This window comes from Cygnus olor, chromosome 33, assembly GCF_009769625.2.
Source record: "Cygnus olor isolate bCygOlo1 chromosome 33, bCygOlo1.pri.v2, whole genome shotgun sequence".
Lineage (NCBI taxonomy): Eukaryota > Metazoa > Chordata > Aves > Anseriformes > Anatidae > Cygnus > Cygnus olor.
In genome coordinates this window covers 253,899-276,115 of record NC_054090.1, presented here as the reverse complement: position 1 = coordinate 276,115, position 22,217 = coordinate 253,899, and the positions used below count along the sequence as shown (strand labels likewise).

At 62.2% G+C, this 22,217-nt stretch overlaps 2 protein-coding genes across 3 annotated transcripts in view; one reads left to right on the top strand and one right to left on the bottom strand.

The window, feature by feature from the left end:
- The window catches only part of LOC121062617 (butyrophilin subfamily 1 member A1-like), a 225,427-nt gene that overhangs the window by 170,872 nt on the left and 32,338 nt on the right, over positions 1–22,217 (top strand). The window lies entirely within an intron of this gene.
- On the bottom strand, positions 271–21,579 carry LOC121062604 (complement C4-like). The gene is made up of 40 exons (XM_040542693.1): positions 21,262–21,579; positions 20,491–20,677; positions 19,690–19,760; positions 19,362–19,450; positions 18,688–18,770; positions 18,479–18,575; positions 17,844–17,952; positions 17,545–17,668; positions 17,220–17,332; positions 16,700–16,870; positions 16,107–16,292; positions 15,181–15,363; positions 14,666–14,821; positions 13,846–13,972; positions 13,424–13,495; positions 12,649–12,843; positions 12,190–12,301; positions 12,033–12,103; positions 11,510–11,649; positions 10,939–11,139; positions 10,339–10,390; positions 10,154–10,243; positions 9,011–9,208; positions 8,361–8,436; positions 8,130–8,286; positions 7,427–7,543; positions 6,853–7,018; positions 6,417–6,583; positions 5,858–6,028; positions 5,451–5,510; positions 5,279–5,372; positions 4,954–5,176; positions 4,267–4,357; positions 3,626–3,700; positions 3,273–3,375; positions 3,109–3,198; positions 2,613–2,702; positions 2,205–2,288; positions 1,463–1,595; positions 271–857 (listed from the first exon to the last, which is right to left on the bottom strand). Exons 1-40 carry the CDS (start codon positions 21,550–21,552, stop codon positions 716–718), a joined length of 5,157 nt encoding a protein of 1,718 aa, XP_040398627.1. The 5' UTR covers positions 21,553–21,579; the 3' UTR covers positions 271–715.

The following is a 22,217-nucleotide window of genomic DNA, read 5'->3' as shown; positions in this document are numbered from 1 at the left end:
CCGCACCATGGTCTCAATTGCTCCAAGTTTGTAGCCAATTGATCCTAGTTGGCACAGCTGTGCCCCCGCTTGAAACCAGCATGGTTCTAGTTGTTCTCCAATGTGGTTCTAGAAGATCCCAGTTTCCACAACATTGTTCCCCATGTCCCAGGTTTTCCCCATCATGGTCTCAGTTTCCCCCAGTGTTGTTGCAGAAGCTTCCAATTGCCCTCAACATATTCCCAGTGGTTCCCAGCCGCCCCCTGCAGGTACAAGTTGCTCTCCGTTGACCCACGTGTGGTTTTATTTGACCCAACACAGTTCCAGTAAACAACATCCACATCCTTTCCCTCATCCACTAAATGGGATAATTGACTCCAGCATGGGCCCAGATTCCCTCAGTGTGCTGCCTGAAGCTCCCAGTGTCCCCCAGTATGGTCCTACAAGCTCCCGTGTCCCCCAACATGGTCCCCATTGCTCCCAATTAGCCCTAGAAGTTCCTAGCTTCTCCCAGTTGGGCTCAGCATGGTTCCAGGTGATCCCAGCACTGTCTCAGTTGACACTAGTTTATTTCCAGTTGACCCCAATTGATCCAGGTAGGGTCCCAGTTGCACCCAGTGCAGTCTGAGTTGTTCCCAGTGTGGTCCCAGTTGCTCCCAGTTGCCCCCCGTAAATCCCAGTTGCTCCCAGTTGACCCCAGCATGGGTGTCCTCCAACGGGACCAAGTGTCCCCGGCTCACAGCTGGCAGCCCAGCTGGCCAAGGCGGTAGCGGAAGTCCTGCAGCTGGGCACAGCGGCTCCGCAGCCGCGTGGCCCCACAGCGGGCAGGGGATGGCACCTCTTCCACCCATGACTGGGGGCCCAGTAGGTACTGGGGGCTAGGAACAGGGACACAGGGTCAGGGACAGGAAGGCAACGGGACATGGGGACATTGGGGATACACTGGTACAAGGGGCACAGAGACATTGGGGGACATTGGGACGGGGAGGGACACAGGGGCATAGGGATACAGGGACATGGAGGGGCATGGTGGTTGTGGTCACATGGGGATGTGGGGGGTCATGGGGACACTGGGACATGGTGTCAAGGGGACATGGGGTCACGGAGACGGGGGACACAGAGGCATGGGGACATGGGGGGGACAAGACAGCATGGGGTCATGAGGCATGGGGGCATGGAGGACATGGGGTCATGGAGACAAGGGGGACACAGAGGCATGGGGACACAGGGACATACAAGGACATGGGGGGGACATGGCATGGGCAAAGAGATATGAGAGGACATGGGGGACAGGAAGGCATGGGGACACAGAGGCATGAGGACACGGGGGGCACAGGGGTACACAGCAGCGTGAGTACACGGCAGCAACAAAACTACAGGGAGATGTGGGTACATGGGGTGGGCAAAGGGGAATATGGGGGCCATGAGGGGACACAGGGTCATAGGCCCATGGGGACATGTGGGGACTCAGGCCCCTTCTCACCGTCCTTGGGGGTCCCGTGTCCCCCCGTCCAACCCCATCACCAGGTAGGTGTTGGGGGAGCGCAGGCGCAGGGTGCAGCTCTCCCTCACCAGTATCCGCCGCCGTTCCCCAGGGGCCGCCGCTGCATCCTGCCCTGCACCAGTATGCACCAGTAACTCTGCAGTGCAGCACGCAGCCTGCTCTGCCCGGGTTTTCCCAGTATGGCCCAGTGTACTCTCAGGTTCTTCCAGTACGGCTGAGAGTCCTCACTGTACAGCCCAGCGCCACCCTAATATCACCCAGTACATCCCAGTGCCCCACAACATGGCCCAGCCACACCCAGTTACAGCCCAGGACCACCCCAGCATGGCCCAGTCTAACCCAGTACCCTCAATTATGACTCAAGATTTCTCCACGCTGTGCTTGTGGACATCCAGTGCCTCCCATTATACCCCAGTCTACCTGTTTTCCCACAATATGGCCCAGCCCCCCATACCATGCAGCCTAGGGCCATCCAAGTTTGGCCCACTATATGCCAATACCCCCAAGTCTCACCCCCCAATCTCTCCCAGTCCTCCCAGTATACCCACCCAATCTCTCCCACACTTAGCTCCCCCAGTCTCAACCCTCAGTCTCTCCCAGTTTCAACTCTCATTCCTTCCCATTGCTCCCAGTCCCTCCCAGTCTCCCCAAAAAGCACCTCCTAGTTCCCCCAGGCCCACCCACCGTCCCTCCCAGCCCCTCCCAGTCTGCCCAATCTCACCAATCAGCAGAACCTCTTGGATTTCCGTCTCGAACCCCACAAAAGCCCCGACCTCATTTTGGGTCAGCACCTGAACCACCAGCGCTGGGGAAGGGGGAGACCACGAGGGTCACGGGGGTCACGGGAGTTATGGAGACCACAGGGGTTACGGGGGACAGGGATTGTCCCCATACAGGGTGCAGCCCAACAGGGTTATGGGTGCCAGGGGTTACAGGGGTGCAGCAGAAGCTTGGGCATCAGGGGGGACAACCGAGGTTCACGGTGGGAACTGGGGTTCAAGGAGAGCAGGGAAACAATTGTGGGACTCAGGAGGAGCCGCTGGGTTTTGGGGGGTTACGGTGGAGTTCAGGGTGCAGCTGGTTAGGGGTGCAGCCCGTTTGGGGGGTGTAGGCAGTTTTGGGGGTTCACCGTAGTCAACGCGGGGGCTGTAGCAGGCGAAGTCAAGGCGATCGTCGGCCGTCAGCTCCTCCGACCCCTTTTGGGCCCGGGGACACCCACCTTGGGGGGATACGGCTAGGTGAAACCCTGGAGCCCCCAGCATCCACCCCCCTCATACATACCAGCGTTCCCCCAAAATCAACATGACTTCCTCACATCAACAGGACACCCCAAACCCTAGCTCTCCTCCCCCCTCACCACGATACCTGGTTGCAGGTTCTCTCCGTGTCCTCCATGTCCCCGTGTTCCTCCATTTCCCATGACCCCACGTCCCCCCATTGCCCGGTGTCTCCTGAACCCCACCGTTACCCCACCCCAGAACCCCAGCTGCCCCCTTGAACCCCACAAATATGTGTGGAGGGGGAACCCTGTGTGGGAGTCTCCAGGACTGTGTGGTGATGAGGTCCAGGATGTGGGGAGTCCCTTGGGTGGGGGATCCCCTGGGTCTGGGGGACGTGGGGCCCACCTTGTGCGCATTCGCAGACTTTTGGGGAGCAGAGGGTGGCCACAGCGCTGCTCCTGCGGGGGGCGCTGTAGAAGACGGTGCAGCGCCGAGCTGGGTGGGGCAGAAGGCGGGGTCTGAACAGACACGCCCCCTCCCCGGGCTCCACCCACGGAGGCCCTGCCCACCTGGCTCATAGTAGTCATAGATGACCGCCATCGCGGGCTGCAGCTTCCCCACGGCCACATCCTGCGTTGCCCCGAAGCTGAGACAGTGGCGCTGGGGGGGGACCTGGGGACATGGGGAATATGGAGAGGAAGTGGGGTACAGGGGGGACATGGGGAGACAAGGGAACAGGTAGGGACATGGGGGTCCACAGGGACATTGGGGATATAGGGTGGCATAGGGAAGTGTGGGGATATGGGGGGACATGGGGACACAGGGGACCTGTCCCTCCCCAATCCCCATTTCCCCACTGCTCCCAGTCCCTCCCAGCCCCCCCATTGTCCCCCAGAGTCCCCCAACCCCCTGTGCCCCTCACCTCGTCCAGGTACAGCACCAGCCGGGCCCCGTCGAGCTCGTAGTGGCTTATCCAGCGATCAACCACGTCCCGCAGCTGGGGGGAAGACACTGGCACCCCAGCACCCCAACACACTCCCACCCCAACACCCCCACATCCCAACCCCCGAGCACTCCCACGGCCCAACATCCCCCACACCGCATGCCCAGTGACCCAACTCTCCCCAAACCTCAATAACCCACCACCCACCAGCCTTACACCCTTGAACCTCACCACCACCATGTCCCCAAACCCCAAACCCCCAAATTTCAACACCCCAAGTCCCAACACTCCCCAAACACCAACAACCACCCCCCACACACACCCCCAAATCCCAACAGACCCAAATCCCAACACCTCCAAATCCCAGCTCTCCCCAAACCCCAACAACCCACCCCCCCACCCTTACACCCCCAAACCTCAACACCCCCATGTCCCCAAACCCCAACACCCCCAAATCCCAACACCCCCAGGCCCCAACTCTCCCCAAATCCCCACCACCCATCACCCTTACACCCTTCTACAGCCTCCCCACCCCAACACCCCCCTGAAAACTCCCATTCCCTGCCACCTCCCCCCACCGTACCCCCCGCTGCCCCCAGGAGGACCCAAGTGCCCCCCACCTTGTCCAGGTCAGGCCGGTGGGGCCGGAAGCCGCTGAGCAGGGAGACTTCGACCACGGCCATTCCCGCCAGCCCTGCACCTGGGCCCCGCCTACAGCCAAGCCCCGCCCATCAGGGGGCGGGGCCACGAGGCAGAACAGGAAGTCCCATCCCAGTAGACCACCGAAACCCCAGTGAAACAGGAAGTCCCACCCATGCCACCCACAGGCCAGGATTAACAGGAAGTCCTGCCCCCAACTGGTGGGCAGAAGAGGAAGTCCCGCCCACAGAAACATGGAAATAGGAAGTCCCACCCATAACTGTGGCCAAAACGAGAAGCTCCCCATGATGGGTGTGGTGGGAAGTCCCGCCCCTCCAAACAAGGGGAAGTCCCGCCCCCGATTTCGGGCAGCCACAGGAAGTCCAGCCCTCACAGATCCTGCCAAGCAGGAAGTCCCGCCATCAATTTCCAGCAGCAACAGGAAGTCGGTCCCTTACAGACCCAGCCTAGCAGGAAGTCTTGCCCACAACTTCCTGTAGCCACAGGAAGTCCAACCCTCACAGGCCCAGCCCAGCAGGAAGTCCCACCCCTGCATGGCCATTAGGAAGCGGAAGCCTTGGCCTGAGGGTGGAAGAGGAAGTCCTGCCACGAACCCTGCTGACACAGGAAGTCCCCCCGCCCCAGGGACAGGAAGTCCCGCCTCTCACCAGAAGCAGACCAGGAAGGCGACCTCACGACTTGGGTCACGCACGTCCCGCCGCCGCCGCCCCCGGGCGTCCCACAAGGCCATGGGGCTCAGGGGGGCGGCGGCCTCTGCAAGCCCCGCCCCTCCTGCAGGCCCCACCCCTTCCGGAGGCTCCGCCCCTCCTGCAGGCTCCACCCTCCCCTCAAGCTCCGCCTCCTCCTCATAGTCCTCGTAGTCCTCTTCATCTGCAGGAGGCAACCACTTGAAAGGCCAAGCCTTACAGAAAGGGGGTGGGGGCAGTGGGGGCGGGGCCTCAGTGGGCGTGGCCCGTGTGGGCGGGGCCTCACCTTGGTAGAGTATGGGGCCGGTGATGGCCACCTCCAGGCCCAGCCCCTGGCAGGTGGCGTTGGGGGGCGACATCAGGCGGAACTGGCGGAGGACCTGGGGACAGCGGTGAGAGGAGGCGGTGTCCAGGAGTGGGCCAATCACCGGAGGTGGTGTCCAGGACCCGCCACTCACCGTGAGGGTCCCCTCGCCGTGTCCCTCCACCTTCACTGTCACCGGGCTTCCCAAGGGCACCTGGGGGACACGGGGGTGTGGAGGAATATGGGGTCAGAACAAGGAACAAGGGACACCAATGCCCCATGTCTAGTTGTGTCCCCCACTCCATGTCCTACCATCTTCCCCAAACCTGGTCCCCGTATGTCGTTCTCGTCCTCATGTCTCCCCCGTCATCCATGTCCCATATGTCCCCCCCCATGTCCCCCCATGTCTCCCCATATCACCCATGTCCCCACATGTCCCCCAAACCTGTTCGCCCTATGTCCCTCATGTCCTCACGTCTCCCCATGTCTTCCATGTCCTCATATGTCCCCCCACATCCCCAGTGTCCCATGTCCCCCTGTATGTTCCTCCATGACACCCACCCGAAGCTCCTGCTCCAGCGGCTCCAGGCCAGGCTCCAGTGTCACTTGGGTGCCCCCAGCACCTCCTCGGATCCCCCCCGGCCAGGAGAGCCCCAGGCTGAGCCCAGATCTGGCCCCACGTCCCCATTGTAGCCACATCTGGGCCAATGCCTCCAGCGCCACCACCGTGTCCTGCGGGTCCAGGAGTCCAGGTGGGCTAGGGACCTCGGTGTCTGCGCACCTTCCACCTCAAGTACACCGGTGTCGCAGGGCACCCAGATGTCCAGGACACCCAAACATTTGCATCACCCCCACCCCAGGAGACCCAGTCATACAGGTGACACAGTTATCCAGGAGATCCTCTACCCCTGGGGACCCAAGTGTCACCCCCCACCCCAGGTGACCCAGGCATTCCAGGTTTCCACGACACTCAAGTATTTGGGTCACCCTCACGCCAGGGCACCCAAGTGTCCTGGTCACATCCAGCCCAGGGCACTCAGGTGTCCCAGGGGACCCAGACACTTGAGATACCCCCACCTCAGGGGACCCCAGTGTCCCAGTGCCCCCAGCGCCTGGGCACCTGGGTGGAATGGAAGCCACCGCCGTAGTTGCTTTGCTCGCGGAGCCACTGGGCCACCCGGCTGGCGCCGGCAACATCGCGGCTCTGCAGCAGCGCTAGGAGCCCGTAGGCCGTCGCCTCCACCGTGGCCGCAGGACCCCCGGCTGGCCAGAACTGTGCCCGACCCCCTGCCAAGGGACAGTGCCCATGGGCAGGGTCATCAGTGCCTCAGGACACCCAAAACCAACACCCCATGGGAAGAAGGAGCCCAGGAGCCACCAACCAATGTATAGGAGCCACCAACCCATGGGGACCCAAGCATCCAGGTGCCACCAATCCATGGGGACCCAGGTGTCCAGGAGCCACCAACCCATGGGAAGAAAGTTGTTCTGAAGCCACGAACCTCTGGGGACTCAGGCATGGGAGTGACCCCATGGGGACCCTGCTGTGTGCTCACCGTGGGCAGTGCGGGCCAGGCGACGCAAGCGTTCCACAGCGGGTTGTGGCCCTGGGGGGCTGGTGTCCACCAGTGCCAGCGCATAGGCCGTGATGGCCGTCCCAAAGGTCCCCAGCGTCTCCACGTGGCCCCGCAGGAAGGTGGATGCCTGGGACAGTGCCTTGTCCTGTGGCAGCAGGACATGGGATGTGAGGACACTGGGACATGGGGGGACATGGGAACATGGGGGGACATGGAAGACATTGGGGACACAAGGGGCATGGGGGGACACTGAGGGAATGTGGGAACATATGGGGAACATGGAGATAAGTGGGGGCATGAGGACATGGGGGACGCTTGGGGGACATTGGGGCATGAGGGACATGGGGGATATGACAGGGGTGTGGGGACATGGGATGGGGCCCAGGACCGGGACTTGGGGATGTGGGAGCATGGGGACACCAGTGGGATGCAAGGACAGACAGGGGGACACGTGAGGGATGCACAAAGATGCCCACAGGACCAGAAGGGGACACGGGGGCATTGAAGACACAGGGAGAGGACATGGAGACATGGGGAGGGGATGGGGACACACCAGAAGTGGCTGCTCGGGGCTGTCCGGGGGCAGGAGCACACGGGCGCTGTGCAGGGCCACCACCACGAAGGCTGTCAGGGACACAGTGGCCTCCGGGCCTGGATCTCCAACACCGCCCTGGGGACACAGGGACAGCCAGGTGGGGGTGACCCAGGGTCTCATGATGGGTTGCAGTGGGAGGGTGCATAGGGACATTGTACGGGGACATTGCGTGGGGACTTTGCATGGGGACTGCAGAGGGACACTGCATAGAGACGCTGCATGAGGACACTGCATGGGGGGGACATTGCATAGGGACACTGCACGGGGACACTGCATAAGGACACTGCATGGGGACATTGCGTGGGGACATTGCGTGGGGACATTGCGTGGGGACATTGCGTGGGGATTTTTCACGGGGATTGCGTAGGGACGTTGCATGGGGACACTGCATGAGGACGTTTGCATGGGGACATGGCACGGAGACATGGCATGGGGACACTGCATGAGGACATTGCATGGGGACACTGCATGGGGCAATGACACAGGAACCCTGCACAGCGCCTTGCACGGGCACTTTGTGCAGGTGCATTGCAAGGGAACATGGCGCGGGACCCTCACGTGGGGACATCACATAGGAGCTTTGCTCTAGCAGGAAGACATCACCCAGGGACGTGGCACAGGGACACGGCACAGGGACACGAGACAGCCGGTGGCCACCCACCTGCATCTCGCGGTGTATCACAGGCTCGTGCTCCACAAAGGCGCCATCCGGCCGCTGCTGTCCCAGCAGCCACCGCAGGGATGCGCTGGGGCCATCGGCATCCACCGGCAGGTAGGGACGGGACAGGGCCATCACGCGCAGCACCAGCGCCGTCAGCCTGCACCAGGACAGCCGCCACCGTGTCCCCGTGTCCCCCCCAACATGTCCCTGCGTCCCTGCTTCCCCCCTCACCAGGTGCTGCTGCCCCGGTGCAGCCAGGCCCCGTAGGAGCCGTCGCTCTTGCGGAAGCTCTGCACCCGCTCGAAGCCTGTGGGGACATGGGGGACATTAGGGACATGGGAGTCACCAGGGCCACTGGTGGGGCCTTGATCCCCTGCATGGGACTTCCACCCCCCTGTAGGGCACAACACTCCCTCAGAGCATTGCACGCACTGCTGCAACCCCACAGAGCATTGCAAACCCCATTGCATCCCCCACATAGCACTGCACACCCTGCAGGCCATTGCACACCCCTTAGAGCATTGCACACCCCATAGAACATTGCACACCCCATTGTACTCCCTCTACAGCATTGCACACCCCATTGTATACCCTATAGAGCATTGCACACCTCATAAGGCATCGCACCCCCCTCCCCAAAGCATTGCACACCCCCTCTAAAGCATTGCACACCCCATAAGGCATTACACCCACCCTATAGCATTGCACACCTAATTGCATATCCTATATAGAATCCTGCACACCCCATAAATCATTACACCCACCCTACAGTATTGCACACCTAATTGCATATCCTATAGAGCATTGCAGCCCCCCGCACAGAGCATTGCAACCCCTGCAAAGGGCATTGTACCCCCCCAGTGCTCCCATGCCCCGCTCACCCTGCTGCAGGGTGCTGAGGCCACGCTGGCGGTGCCCAGAGGGCAGCTGCGCCCACCCCTCGCTCTCATCCAGGTAGCGCAGAGCAGCAGCGGCGGGGGCCAGCACCATCAACGACTGCTCTCCGCAGCCCCGGGGGGCCCGCAGCAGTGTCCCCCCCACCCCCAGAGCCCCCTGCAGTGCCCAGCCCGGCACCCGGCCTGTGCAGGGCAGGGGACACGGTGACAGGCATGGGGACGTGCACAGGGGACATGGGGACGTGCATGGGGACATGCATTGGGATATGGACGTGCACAGGGACACACATAGGGATGTGCATGGGGTACATGGGGACATACGTTGGGACATGCAAGGGGACATGCATGGGGATGTGCATGGGGATGTGTGGTGGGCATGGAGACATGAGTGGGGGGTGTACACAGGGACACAAACGTGTATGGGGACATGCACAGGAGATGCAGGGACAGGCATGGGGAAATGCACAGGGACATGGCGACGTGCACGTGGGCATGGGGGAATGTAGGGACACAGACACCCGTGGGACATGCACGGGGGCACACACAGGGGCACGGGGACACACATGGGGGCATGGCCACACACATGAATATGGGGACACACAGGGGCAAGGACAGAGATACGATCAGGGCTGGACACCAAATGTCCCCACCACCCTATCCCCATGTCCCGCTGTCCTCACATACCCCCGTTCTCACATCTTCCTATCCCTACATTCCCCATGTCCCCTTGTCCCTCCTGTCCCCACCACCACGTACCCCTGTCCCCCCCTGTGGCCCCACCACGTTGCCAATACCTACCCCCAAGTCTCTCTCCCCCATCCCCACTGCTTGTCCCCTGCCCCCATGTCCCCACCACGTCTCCACCCCCACATCCCCAACAGCCATCCCTATGTCCCCACCATCCCCACATCCCCATGTCCCCACCTCCATGTCTGCATGGTCCCCATGTCCCCACCCTGTGTCCCCATCCCCATGTCCCCACTTGTCCCCATGTCCCCACCACCAGATGCCCACCACATCCCCACCACCATGTCCCCACCATGTTCCCAACACCCAATGCCACGTCCCCACCATAACTCCATCCCTGTATCCCCATCCCCATGTCCCCATCCCAATGTCCCTGCACACCGGTGATGCGGATGCTCATGCTGAAATCCCCATCGGGCACAATCTCGGCTGGGACATCCCCCGGCAGCTCCAGGGTCCTGCCCTGCTTGTCTGCAGGGACAGTGCGTCAGGGGGTCCACAACCCTGTGCGTCCCCCCCCGGTCACCTAGGTCCCCCAGGCTGGACCCTTGAGTCCTCAGACTGACTGTCGGTGTCCAGGACGTAGCTGGTCTCCTCCAGGTGCAGCTCACCCTCGGGCTACGGGAACAGGTATCAGTAGGGAACCCCGTGTCCCCAGGCACCAAAGGGACTCCAGTGTCCAGGGCCACCAGTGGCCCTATGTCCCCAAGCACCAAGGGAACCCCAGTGCCCAGGGCCACCAAGGACCTGGTGTCCCTGAGTGCAAAGGGGACCCCAATGTCCAGGACCACCAAGAACCCAGCGTCCCTGAGCCTTAAGGGACCCCAGAGCCCAAGGCCACCAAGAACCCTGCATCTCTGAGCCCCAAGGGGACCCCAATGTCCAGGACCACCACGGACCCTGGGTCCCAGAGCCCCAAGGGGACCCCAGTGACCAGGGCCACCAAGCACTTGGTGTCCCTGAGTGCCAAGGAGAGCCCCAGTGCCTGGGGCCCCAAGGGGACCCCAGTGTCCCCAAGCCACAGGGAGACCCCAATGTCCAGGACCACCAAGGACCTGGTGTCCCTGAACCCCAAGGGGACCCCAGTGTCCAGGGGACGCAGGAGAGGACCCCGGTGACCAGGAAGGGATCCAGGTGACAGGAGGGGCCACACCTCCAATTCTCACCTCGACGTGGAGGATGCGGGTGACACGGTCACTCAGCCCCCAGGGCCCGCGGGCAGTGATAGTGATGGGAACATCCCCAGGGCGCAAGGCCACCAAGGTGAGGGGCACAGCAATAGCCCCCCCTGGAGGCAATTCCAGGTTCTGGGGGGCCCCGTCCAGTGCCGCGCACACGCCCTCAGCCACTGACAGCGTCACTGTCACCTGCATCACCATCACTGGTCACCCACGCCGCCACCGGACGGGTAGGGGCTAAGGGTGGTTATGGGGCAGCAGGTGTCTATGGGTCAGAAGGGTACAAAAGGATGCACAGGGCACAAGGGGTATCTGTGTGTCACAGGGTTATCTATGGGGCAGAATGGATATCTATAGGGCATGGGGTGTCCAGGGAGCACAGAGGGATATCTATGGGGCAGAGGGGGATCTTTGGGGTGTCTGTTGGAAGGAAAGGGGGACAGTGGGTATGTATGGGGGCAGATGGTTATCTATGATGCAGGGGGTACCTCTAGGGAAGAAGGAGTTTCTGTGGGGCAGAGGGTGCCTATGGGGTGTCCGGAGGGTTTGGGGAGCTCACGTTGATGCTGCGGGGCAGCCTGCTGTGGATGAGGGGCTGGAGCTGGAGCTGCTCACGGGGGCGGGTGCTGGGGGGCAGCCGCAGGGCCACGCGCACGTCCTGTGTCACCGTCACCCGCTGGGGCACAGCCACGCACAGCCCTGAAAGCACCCTGTCACCATGGGGCAGGGACACACACACGGACACGGGGGACACGGGGGTCATGGGGACGTGGAAGGACATGGGGACACCACGGAAACTTGGGAACATTCAGGGACATGGGGGAGATGGAGACAGCATAGGGACATGAGGACGTGGGGGTGATATGGGGGGACATGGGAGACATGGGGACACTGCCCTTTGGTGACACCACGGGGAACAAGGGATGGTGGCATGACATGGAGTGGCCATGTCACTGAGGAGTGACAGGGGCAGCAGGAAAGGGTGACATGGGGATACCACGGGGGGTGGGGACATGGACGGGACAGGTCACCACTGGGAGAAGCCACCACATGGGGCCACCAAGGCAGGTGGTGACACTCACCCAGGCCGGGGATGATGGCAACAGCCTGAATCTCCCAGGTGGTGATGGAGTCAGGGAGCAGCACCGAGATCCTGGGGATACAGAGATGTGGGACACATGGACATGGGGACACAGGGACACGGGGCTGGGGGGACATTGGGTGTCCCTGCATTCTCACCGAACGGAGCCATCGACAGGGACCCTGCGCCAGAGCCAGCTCTCGGGAAAGAAGCTCCGGGTCGGCACCTCCTCGTCGTCCAGCAGCTGCTGCTCCAGTGCTGCCTCCAGCACTGCAGGACCCAGAGAACCCCACGTCTGGGATGTCCTCAAGCACTGCCACCCCCAGGGTCCCCGTGTCCAGGATGTCCCCACACACTGCCACCCACGAGGACCCCAAATCTGGGATGTCCACACGCACCACCACCCATGGAGACCTCACATCTGAGATGTCCCCACCACCCATGGGGTACCCATGTCCAGGATATCCCCACGCTCCACCACCCACAGGGACACCAAATCTGGGCTGTCCCCATGCACCATCACCCACGGGGACCCCAAATCTGGGAAGTCCCCATGCATCACCACCCACAGGGACCCCAAATCTGGGATGTCCCCATGTACCACCACCCGTGCTCACCTCGTGCCAACCCCCCGGGTCGTCCCCGCCGGCGCAAGTCACGGGCCAGAGCGCAGCAGTGCAGGAAGGCATCACGACACCCCCCGGCAGTTGTCACCCGCTGTCCCCGCTGGTCACACGTCACCCGCAGTGGCAGCGCTGTCGCCCCGTCCCGGCAGCAGCGCCATGTCGCTGGGTCACCCCGCCACTGCCCCGCTGTGGGAACGTGGGGACACACCCAGTTGGTGTGGGACACACACACAAGAGGACATGGGGACATGTCAGGGTGACACCACAGGGACACATGGGGATGGGGGTCACAACCTTCGGGACACATGGGGACATGGGCAATGCCACATGTAGTGGGGACGTGGGGACATCTCTGACACCATGGGAAGATGTGGGGACACTTGGGTGACACCATGGGAATGCATGGGGATGTGGGTGACACCATGGGGACACCAAGGACACGGGTGACACCATGCATCTCAGGGATGTATATGGGGACAGGGGTGATGTCATGGGGATACACACAGACATGGGTGATACCACGGGGACACATGGGGACAGAGGTGACACCACGGCCATGGCATGCAGGGACAAGAATGGGGATGGGGACAAGGGTCACTCATGGCCCATGGCAGGAGGATATGTGGGGACCTGGGAACAGGGATGGGGACAAGACCACTGCTGAAAGCCACCACTGAGGGGGACAGGGCGAGGGGCTGGGACTGGAGGGCAGCAGGAGGACACGGGGATGCAGTGACACAGGGACAAGGTGACAGTGAGCACTCACCCTTCTCCTCTAGCAGCTGCAGCAGCTCCAGTGAGCGCCGCTGGCGGGGAGGGGACGAGGGACAGCCGGGACCTAGGGAGGGGGACATCCAATGCCACCATATCCTCATGCCCCACAGGTCCCCATGACCCCTTACGTCCCCACGTCTCCCATATCCCCATGTCCCAATGTCACCACATCCCCCCCATAGCTGTGTCCCCCATGTCCTCATGTCACAATGTCCCCACGTCCTCCCGTATCCCCATGTCCTTCCCCATTCCATACTCCTATAACCCCATGTCCCCCATGATGCCTTTGTCCCAATGTCCCCATATCCACCCCACACCCCCATGTCCCCTATATCCTCATGTCCCCCCCATGTCCCATGTCCCCCAATGTCCCCCACATCCTCCCATGTCCCTCACATCCTCATCCCTACTCACCTGGTCCCAGGGGAGGGGTGGCTCCCCCCATCCCCAGCACAAGTCCCGCAGCCCTGAAGATCCCAGCAACATTGGGTCCCCCCCCAGGGTTGCACCCCAAATCGCTGCTGCCCAAAACTGCCTTCACCTGGAAGGCATGGGGGGGAGTCACTCCATGTCCCCAACATGTCCCCAGCATATCCCCAGGGCCCCATTTCCACAAGGCATCACCAAAGCGTCCCAGGGATTTGGGGAATACTAGGGGGGTCCATGGGATTTAGGGGGGACCGAGGGGTTTTGAGGGTCCCTGGGACTTGGGGTTCTGGGTTTTGGGGTACAGGGGGATTTGGGGCATCACCATCAGGTTTGGGGGTGCGGTAGGCTTTGGCGTCACTGAGGGTTTGGGGGTTTTAGGGAGCTGGGTTTGGGGTTCCCAGGATTTAGGTATGTGGAAGTCCTGGGTTTTGGGGGTTTAGGGGTGTGAGGTTTTGGGGTATTGGATTTCAAGGTGCATGGTTTGGGGGGTTTGGGGGAGGTCTGGGTTTGGTGTCCTCACAGCTTTGGGGTTTTGGGGTGCCGTTTTTTTGGCAGGTGCTGGGTTTTGGGGACCCTGGGTTGGGGGGGGCTGGTTTTTTAAGTTTTGGGGTGCTGGGATTCAGGCTTTAGGACAGCGAGTTTTGGGGTCCCCAGGGCTGGGGAGCTGTGAGGTTTGGGGGTGTCAGGTTTCGGGATGAGGGTATGGGGGGTTTGGGGTCACCAGGACTTGGGGTTTTGGGGTGCTGGGTTTTCAGGGGGGGTCCCCACGTTTTGGGGGTGCAAGGTTTGGGGTTTGGGGTGTCACCTTGGCAGGGCCAAGGCGGTGCCGTGGCTCCAGCGCCAGCACGGCCGTGTCGATGGCCCCCAGGGCCACGGTGGTTGGGGTCCCCGTGGTCACCGTCACCGTCAGGGAGGCCTGGGGACGCAGGTCGGGCCCTGGTGGGGGCACCACTACCCGCACCTGCCACAGCCCTGCCGCTCCAGTGTGCACCAGTATGGGCATTGGCAGCTCCCAGTGCTCCCAGTGCACCCAGCTGTTCCCAGTACCCCCAGTGCTCCCACTGCCCCAGCAGATCCTGGTCCCCCTGTTGCCCTCCCTGTGCTCCCAGTATGTCCCAGTGCCCCCAGCAGCTCCCAGTCCCCCCCCCCCCAGTATGTCCCAGTACCCCCAACAGCCCCTAGTTCCCCCCCACCAGTATTTCCCAGTGCCCCCAGCAGCACCCAGTCCCTCCCCCCGGTACATCCCAGTGCTCCCAGCAGCTCCTAGCCCGCCCCCCCCCCCACCCCGCCCCGAGTATGTCCTAGTGCCCCTAGTAGCACCTGGCCACCACAGGAATCCCCCACAGGTGCCCCCCAGCTGGCCGCCACCAGCTGCCCCCCGGCCTGGAAGAAGGCGACAACGCGGAGCCGCGGGGCCATGGCGGGTGTCACCGGCAGCGTCACCTCCGTCACCGTCCCCCTCTGCACCGCCTGGGCCGCCACCAGCCGCCCCCGTGCCACTGCCTGCGTGGGGACATGGGGACAAGGGGACAAGGGACAGGGGGTGGTAAGCAGGGAGCCCGTGGGGTGTAACACAAGGGGCATCCATGCAACACATGGCATGCAGCATATGGCATGCAAATGTGCATATGCAGCATGCAGTGCGTGATATGCATGTTCAGGACGACGTGCGTGCAACATGCACTCACAACACACTACAAAACATGCGTGTGCAACAGTGCATGCAACCTGCAACATGCAACACAGATGCATGCTTGACAGCATGCGCACACAACATGCAATGCACAGCATGCACGTGCAGCGTGCACATGGGACATGCAACATGCATGCAACACCATGTGCAACACGCAACATGCAACCCACAACATGCACTCATGGCAACATGCACGTATAACATGCAATGCATACCATGCACATGACAACGTGTGAATAATGTGCAATGCACACCATGCACATATGACAACATACACACATAGCACGCAATGCATGTCTTTCACACAGGATCTGCACACGGGACGTGCACCATGCATGTGACACAGTGTGCATCGTGCACCATGCAACCCAACGCACGACATGCATGCATGACACACATGCATGCACCCTGCAACACGCACATGCAGCACATGCCATGCATCCACACGCACTCATGGCCCCGGGGGCTTGCAGAGGTCCCTGGGGGGGCTCCCAGGGGGTCCCCATTGAGGGAGCGGGCGGATGCCAAGGGGTCATGTGGGTGTGGGGCTCACCAGCACGTGGAAGAGGCGGGGGGCCGGAGGGGGGCCCAGGTCACGCAGCTGCAGCCTCAGCACCTCCCCAGGTTGCAGGGGTCCCCCCGGGCCCCCTAGCAGCAGGAAGCGCCCCGAAACTGCTTCCACTGGGGCCACCGTCATCTGCGCCCGGGCCGGGGGGCCATCTGCCTGCCCCGCTTCAACCTGGGGGGGACCCAGAGCACTCATGGAGCCGGGTCCTCTTCCTTCTCCTGCAGTCCCCCACAGCACCCCATGCTCCCCATGTCCCCCCATGTCCCCGTGGCCTCTGTGTCCCCCTGTCCCCAATGTCCCCTATGTCCCCTTATCCCTATATTCTCATGTCCCCATGTCCCTATGTCCCCCCATGCCCTCATACGTCCATGCTCCTATGTCCCCATACCCCTATGTACCCTTGTTCCTATGTCCCCATATCGCCTCGTCCAAATGTCCCCCATGTCCCCATATCCCCATGTACCAATGTCCCCCCCCATGCCCCCATGTCCCCATATTCCCATGTACCAATGTCCCCCCATTTCCCCATGTTTCCCCATATCCCCATGTCCCCATATGTCCCCCATGTCCCCACTCACACTGAGGTCGAGGGCCGTGGCTCCGCTGGGGATGTTGATGGGGATGACAATGGCACCGGTGGTGTCAGCCCGAAACTCGATGGGGGGTGGGGGGGTGGCCCCTGTCACCCCCACTGTCACCTGCACCCCGATGCCAGGGGCCGGCTCCCCCCCAGCCTGCAGCACCCGGCCCTGTGGGGAGCAGTGCTCGCACCAGGGTGTGCACAAAGCCTTGCACAAGCATGCACAACTGTGCACCCCCTTGCACGAGCATGCATGAGTGTTCCCCAGGCATGCATGCCCACCTCCCTGCACGGCCTTGTACAAGCATGCACAAGCATGCACCACCACACAGAAGGGCTTGCATGGCCATGCACAACCCTGCACAAGGATGCACCACCGATGTACAGGGGCTTGCAGAGCTGTACACAAGCACGCACCACCTCCCACAAGCACGCACGAGCGTGCACCACCACACACAAAGGCTCACACGGCTTCGCACAAGCATGCACGAGGGCTCGCACATTTCCCGCGAGCTCACCAGGAGGGTGAAGGGAGCCCCCGGCACGAAGAACCGGGGCGTCTCAGCCAGGTCCAGGGCCCAGGGCGAGGCCACCAAGGCCACTGTCGCCTCCTGCTCCACCAGCTCCCCGCCTGCACCCGGTGTCGCAGGGGTCAGCCTGGGGTGGACTCGAACCCGCAGCCCCGCAGGGACACGGCCCCTTGAGGCCCATCCCAGCCACGCCCCCACTGCCCTGGCCACGCCCCCATCATCTTGGCCACGCCCCCGCAGTTTCCTAGCCATAATCCCCCACCCGTGCCAGGCCCCGCCTCCTCCCTAGCCCCGCCCCTAGCCCCGCCCCTACCTTGCGCCTCCACCACGGCGACCGCCAGGCGCAAACGCGCCCCCTGCAGGTCGGGCAGCGCCACGCCAAGGGCGCGGGCCATGGCCAGCAAGGACACGTCCAGGGAGGCGTGGCCTTCGGTCACCTAGCAACGGTGGGCGGGGGCAGCAACGGTGGGCGGGGCCAGCGGAGAGGGGCGTGGCAGGAGAATGAATGGGGAATTGAGGCGTGCCCATGTTTAGGGGGTCCCAAGGCTGGGAGGGGTGGGGGGATTTGGGGTCTTCCCCCGGGGGTTTTGGGGGTCCCGGGGTGATGCTCACCTGGCACTGCTGCTCCAGTCCCCGCAGGAATTGTCCCCCCCGGCCCCCGGCATTGAGGAGCCCCACGCGCAGCTGCGCGTGACCCCCTACGGGTGCCCCGTCGGGGAACCTGGGGGTCCCCAAAGATCAATAGAGTTGGGGGGAACCGCAAAGGTCATCCAGGGTCAGGGGTCGGTTGGGGTTGGGGGAGGCCCAGAAGGGCAGGGGAGGCAGCTGGGGGGGGGATCAGGGCGGATGTGGGGTCCCCTGGAGGGTTTGGGGGGCTGAGGAGGCCCAAAAGGAGTCCTGGGGTGGGTGGTTCACAGGAAGGGGTGGTTCACGGGAAGGGGTTGGGGTCCTGGGAGAGGTGAGAGAGATGGGGAGGGCTGGGGTGGGTCCAAAAGGGCTTTGGAGGGGTCCTGGAGGAGCTTTGAGGAGTCGTGGAGGCTGTTGGGAGTCACAGAGGGGATTTGGGGGGCCCCGGGGGGGGATTGGGGGATACCATGAGGATGGGGGGTCCTAGGGGGTTGTGGATCTGGGGATAGGGGGGGAGCTGGAAGGACATAAGGACGATTTCGGGCATCCCAGGCAGATCGGGAGGCCCCTGGGGTTCTTTAAGGGGGATTTGGGGGGTTCCGGGGGGTTTGGATTCATACTGGACGTGGAGGTGGACGCGCAGCGGGGCCGGCTCAGGCTTGCTCAGCACCACGAAGCGTGGTTCGGGGCGGATCCGCACCTCGAAGCCGGGCAGGGCTGGGGGAGGCAGTGGGGTTTTTGGGGGGATGCAGACATTAGGGGAACCCCTTACCCAGCACTGGTCCCCAGCCAGGGGTCCATTCTGCCCACCCCCTAGACCCCCACTCACCGTACTTGCGCACCTCGAAGGCAGCTGAGCCATTGGTGTCCGGGCTGGCCGCCAGCTGGGCCCGCACATGCCACGTCCCCGGCCTGGGGCACATGGGGGCACCTGTAGCCCCTACGGTCCCCTACAGCCCCCCTATAGCCCCCTATAGCTCCTTTAGCCCCCTGTAGCCCTTATGGTTCCCAATAGCCCCCATATCACCCCTATAGTCTCCAATAGCCCCTTATGGCCCCTATGGCCTCAGTGTTCCCCTATAAGCCCTTTATGGCCCCTATAGTACCCCCAATAGCCCCATAGTTCCCACACCCCTCCAGCTCACCTGCGGCCCCCAGCCCCCTTTAGCTCTGCCTGTAGCCCCCCATATTCCCCTCTAACCCCCATGTCTCCTAGTTCCCTACAGCCTCCATAACCCCCAGCCACCTATAGCCCTTCTATAGACCCCATAGCCCCCAACCCCTTGTAGCCCCATGACACCCCACCGTGCACAACTAAGCCTCACCAGTACCCCAAAAATACAGCCCCCATAACACTCCACAAACCTCTGCAGCCCTCCTCAGCCTCCTATAGCCCCACAGCTCCATATCCCCCCCATACCACCCCACAGCCCACTACCACCCCGTGTCCCCCCTACTGCCCCGTAGTCCCCCCAGCCCCATAGTCCCCCCCACCCCACTCACAGGGCAATGTCAGGCAGCACCAGCTGGTCGCTCAGCACCGTGTCCAGGGGCACCCGCTGTCCCTCTCGCACCCGTGCCCCCAGAGGGTTCTGGGGAGCACAGAGTGAGTATAGGGCCCAAACTCAGCCCCAAAACCCCAGCCCTCTAGGGTCACCCGAATCCTCTAGGACTGTCCCACAGCCCCAGCCTTATAGGGCCACCCCAGCCTCATAGGGTTGCTCCATAACCATAACCCATATAGGGCTACACTAGCACAACAGCCCCAGCTCTATAGGCTGTCCCAGCCCCATAGGGCCACCCCATAGCGACAGTCCCATAGGGCCCATACCGTGATGGTGACCAGGATGGGTTCGGGGTTTGGCTGCAGGTCAGGGTCCATGGAGAAGACACGGAAGCGCACTGGGGACATAGGGACATATGGGAACTTGCAGGGTTTATGGGGTTGCAGGGAGCTCTATGGGCTGCAGGGTAATATATAGGGGTGCAGGAAGATCTATAGGGGTGCAGAATAATATGTAGGGACATGTGGAGGTATAACAGGTACAGGGGGTTGTAGAAGAATATAGCAATATAGAATATAGGAAGCTCATGGAGGGGTATGTGGTGCAAGAAGGGATATATAGACATGCAGAGAGCTGTATGGGGGATGAATGAGGGCATCTGGGGATATCTGGGTGGACTGGGGGTGTTTGGGATGGAAGTGGGAGGATTTGGGATGAATTGGAGGGGTTGGGAGGTTTTGAGCTGATTTGGATGGATCGGGAAGATTAGGGGTGGATTTGGGGGATAAGGGTTGATTTAAGGGGAAATTTGGTGGATTTGGGATAGATTTGGGGGGTTGGGAGCATTCTGAACAGATTTAGGGGATTTGGAAAGGATTTAGGGGGAATTTGGTGGCTTTGGCTGCATGGGGGACATTTGGGATGGATTTGGAGGATTTGGAGAGGATTTGGGAGGGATTTGGAAAATTGGGTGGATTTGGGCCAGTTGGATTGGGGTGGATCTGGGGGATTGAGGGTGGAATTCGGGATGGATTGGGGATGGATTTAGGGGTTTGGGGCATTCAGGGTGAATTGGTGGGGGGGGGATGTGGGTAGATCTGGGATGGATCTGGTGGGCAGGGGCTCACCTGTCTGGCGGGGGGCGTAGAGGGGTTTGTCAGTCTGGATGATCAGGTGGCCCCGGGACCCCCCCAGGGCCACCCGCACCAGCCGGGTGCCGGGGGGAGGCAGCTGGGCGCTCTGGGCCTCCAGGAGCAACACCCGGCCCCCGGCCCCCCGCAGCACCCCACAGCGCTCGGCCTGCACTGGGGTGACCTGCAGAAGACATGGGGACACTGGGGAGACATGGAGGGATGCAGGGAACATGGGGACAGGGGGAAAATGGGGACATGGCAGGGGGGATATGGAGGGATATGGGGGGACATGAAAGATAGGGAGGAACATGGGGGACATTGGGGACACAGGAGACATAGGGGAGCATGGGGAGGGGACATGGGGACATAGAGGGAAATGGAGACACGGGGGGAATTGGGACATCAGGGGGAACATGGGGGACATGGTTGGACACAGGGGGACATAGGGGGCCACTGAGGGACATGGCAGAAACATGGGGAATGGGGAGGGACATGGGGGACACAGAAGACATTGGGGGGCAGGGGGGACACTGGAGGCATGGGGGCTCCAGGGAAGAGGTGTAGGGTGACATGGGAACGGGAGACCCAAAGGATGTAGGGGCACGTGTCCTTGTGTCCCCATGGCCCACAGGGACGTTTTTGTGTCCCTGTGTGCTGTGAGGGTGTCCTCAATCCCCCTACCCTGTAACAATGTCCCAGAGTCCTTGTGCTCCACAAGGATGTCCCCTAGTGCCCCATGCCCCCAGTGCCCCCATGTCCCAGTACCTCAATGTGCAGGAGCTGGTTGAAGTCATTGTGGGATGCAAGGGAGAAGGGGGTCGGGGGTGCACAGGGCCCTGCCCCACGGCTGCCTTCAGGCCATGCTGTCACTGTCCCGGTCACCGGCCCCACAGCTGCCACCAGCAGCCCCAGGGGTGCCCCAAGAGCCGCACGCCGAGGGGCCACCAGCACAAGCCTGGGGGAGGCATTGCCTGACCCATGGCTGCCACCAGCCCCAGAGCTGCTTCTTAGCCTCCCCTGTCCCACAGGTGTCCCACAGTCCCTCACAGACCCCATAAGCACCCTGATGCCACAGTCCCCATAGAGGTCCATAACCCCTCCCAGACCCCATTGGAACCCCATACAGCCCCAGACCTGTAACCCCCCCCCTCCAGCCACACAGGTGCACAGTAATCCCCCCCCATTCCCACAAGGCTCCATAGCACCCCAACCCCATAGCTGCCCCATAGTTGCTCCCAGTCCCACAGCCTCCCCAGCCCCATAGCTGCCCTGTAGTCTCTCACAGACCTTGTAGGGCCTTCATAGTCCCCACCAGCCCCGCAGATGCCCCACAGTCACCCCCAACCCCATAGCCCACCCTCCCAGTCCCATAGGTGCCTCATAGCCCCATACTCAGGGTCCTGGGCATTGCCCCCCATCAGTGGCAGGAAGAAGAGGAGGAGGAGGAGGCCAAAGGCCCAGCAAGACCCCATGGCTCTGATGTTGTGAGGCTGCCAGGGCCAGGGACACAAGGACACTGGAGTGAGGGTCAATCATTAACTGGGGGGGGGGGTGGATGTCTAGGTTCACCCACAGGCCCCAAGGGCATCGACCCTGATCAAGGATCCACGTGGATGAGGGGAAACAGAAGGGGAGGGTGCTGTGGGGAAATAGGATATGAGGGTCTATGGGGCAGTGGGGGGTGGGGGCTACGGGGCTGTGGAGGGTATGGGACCCTAGGA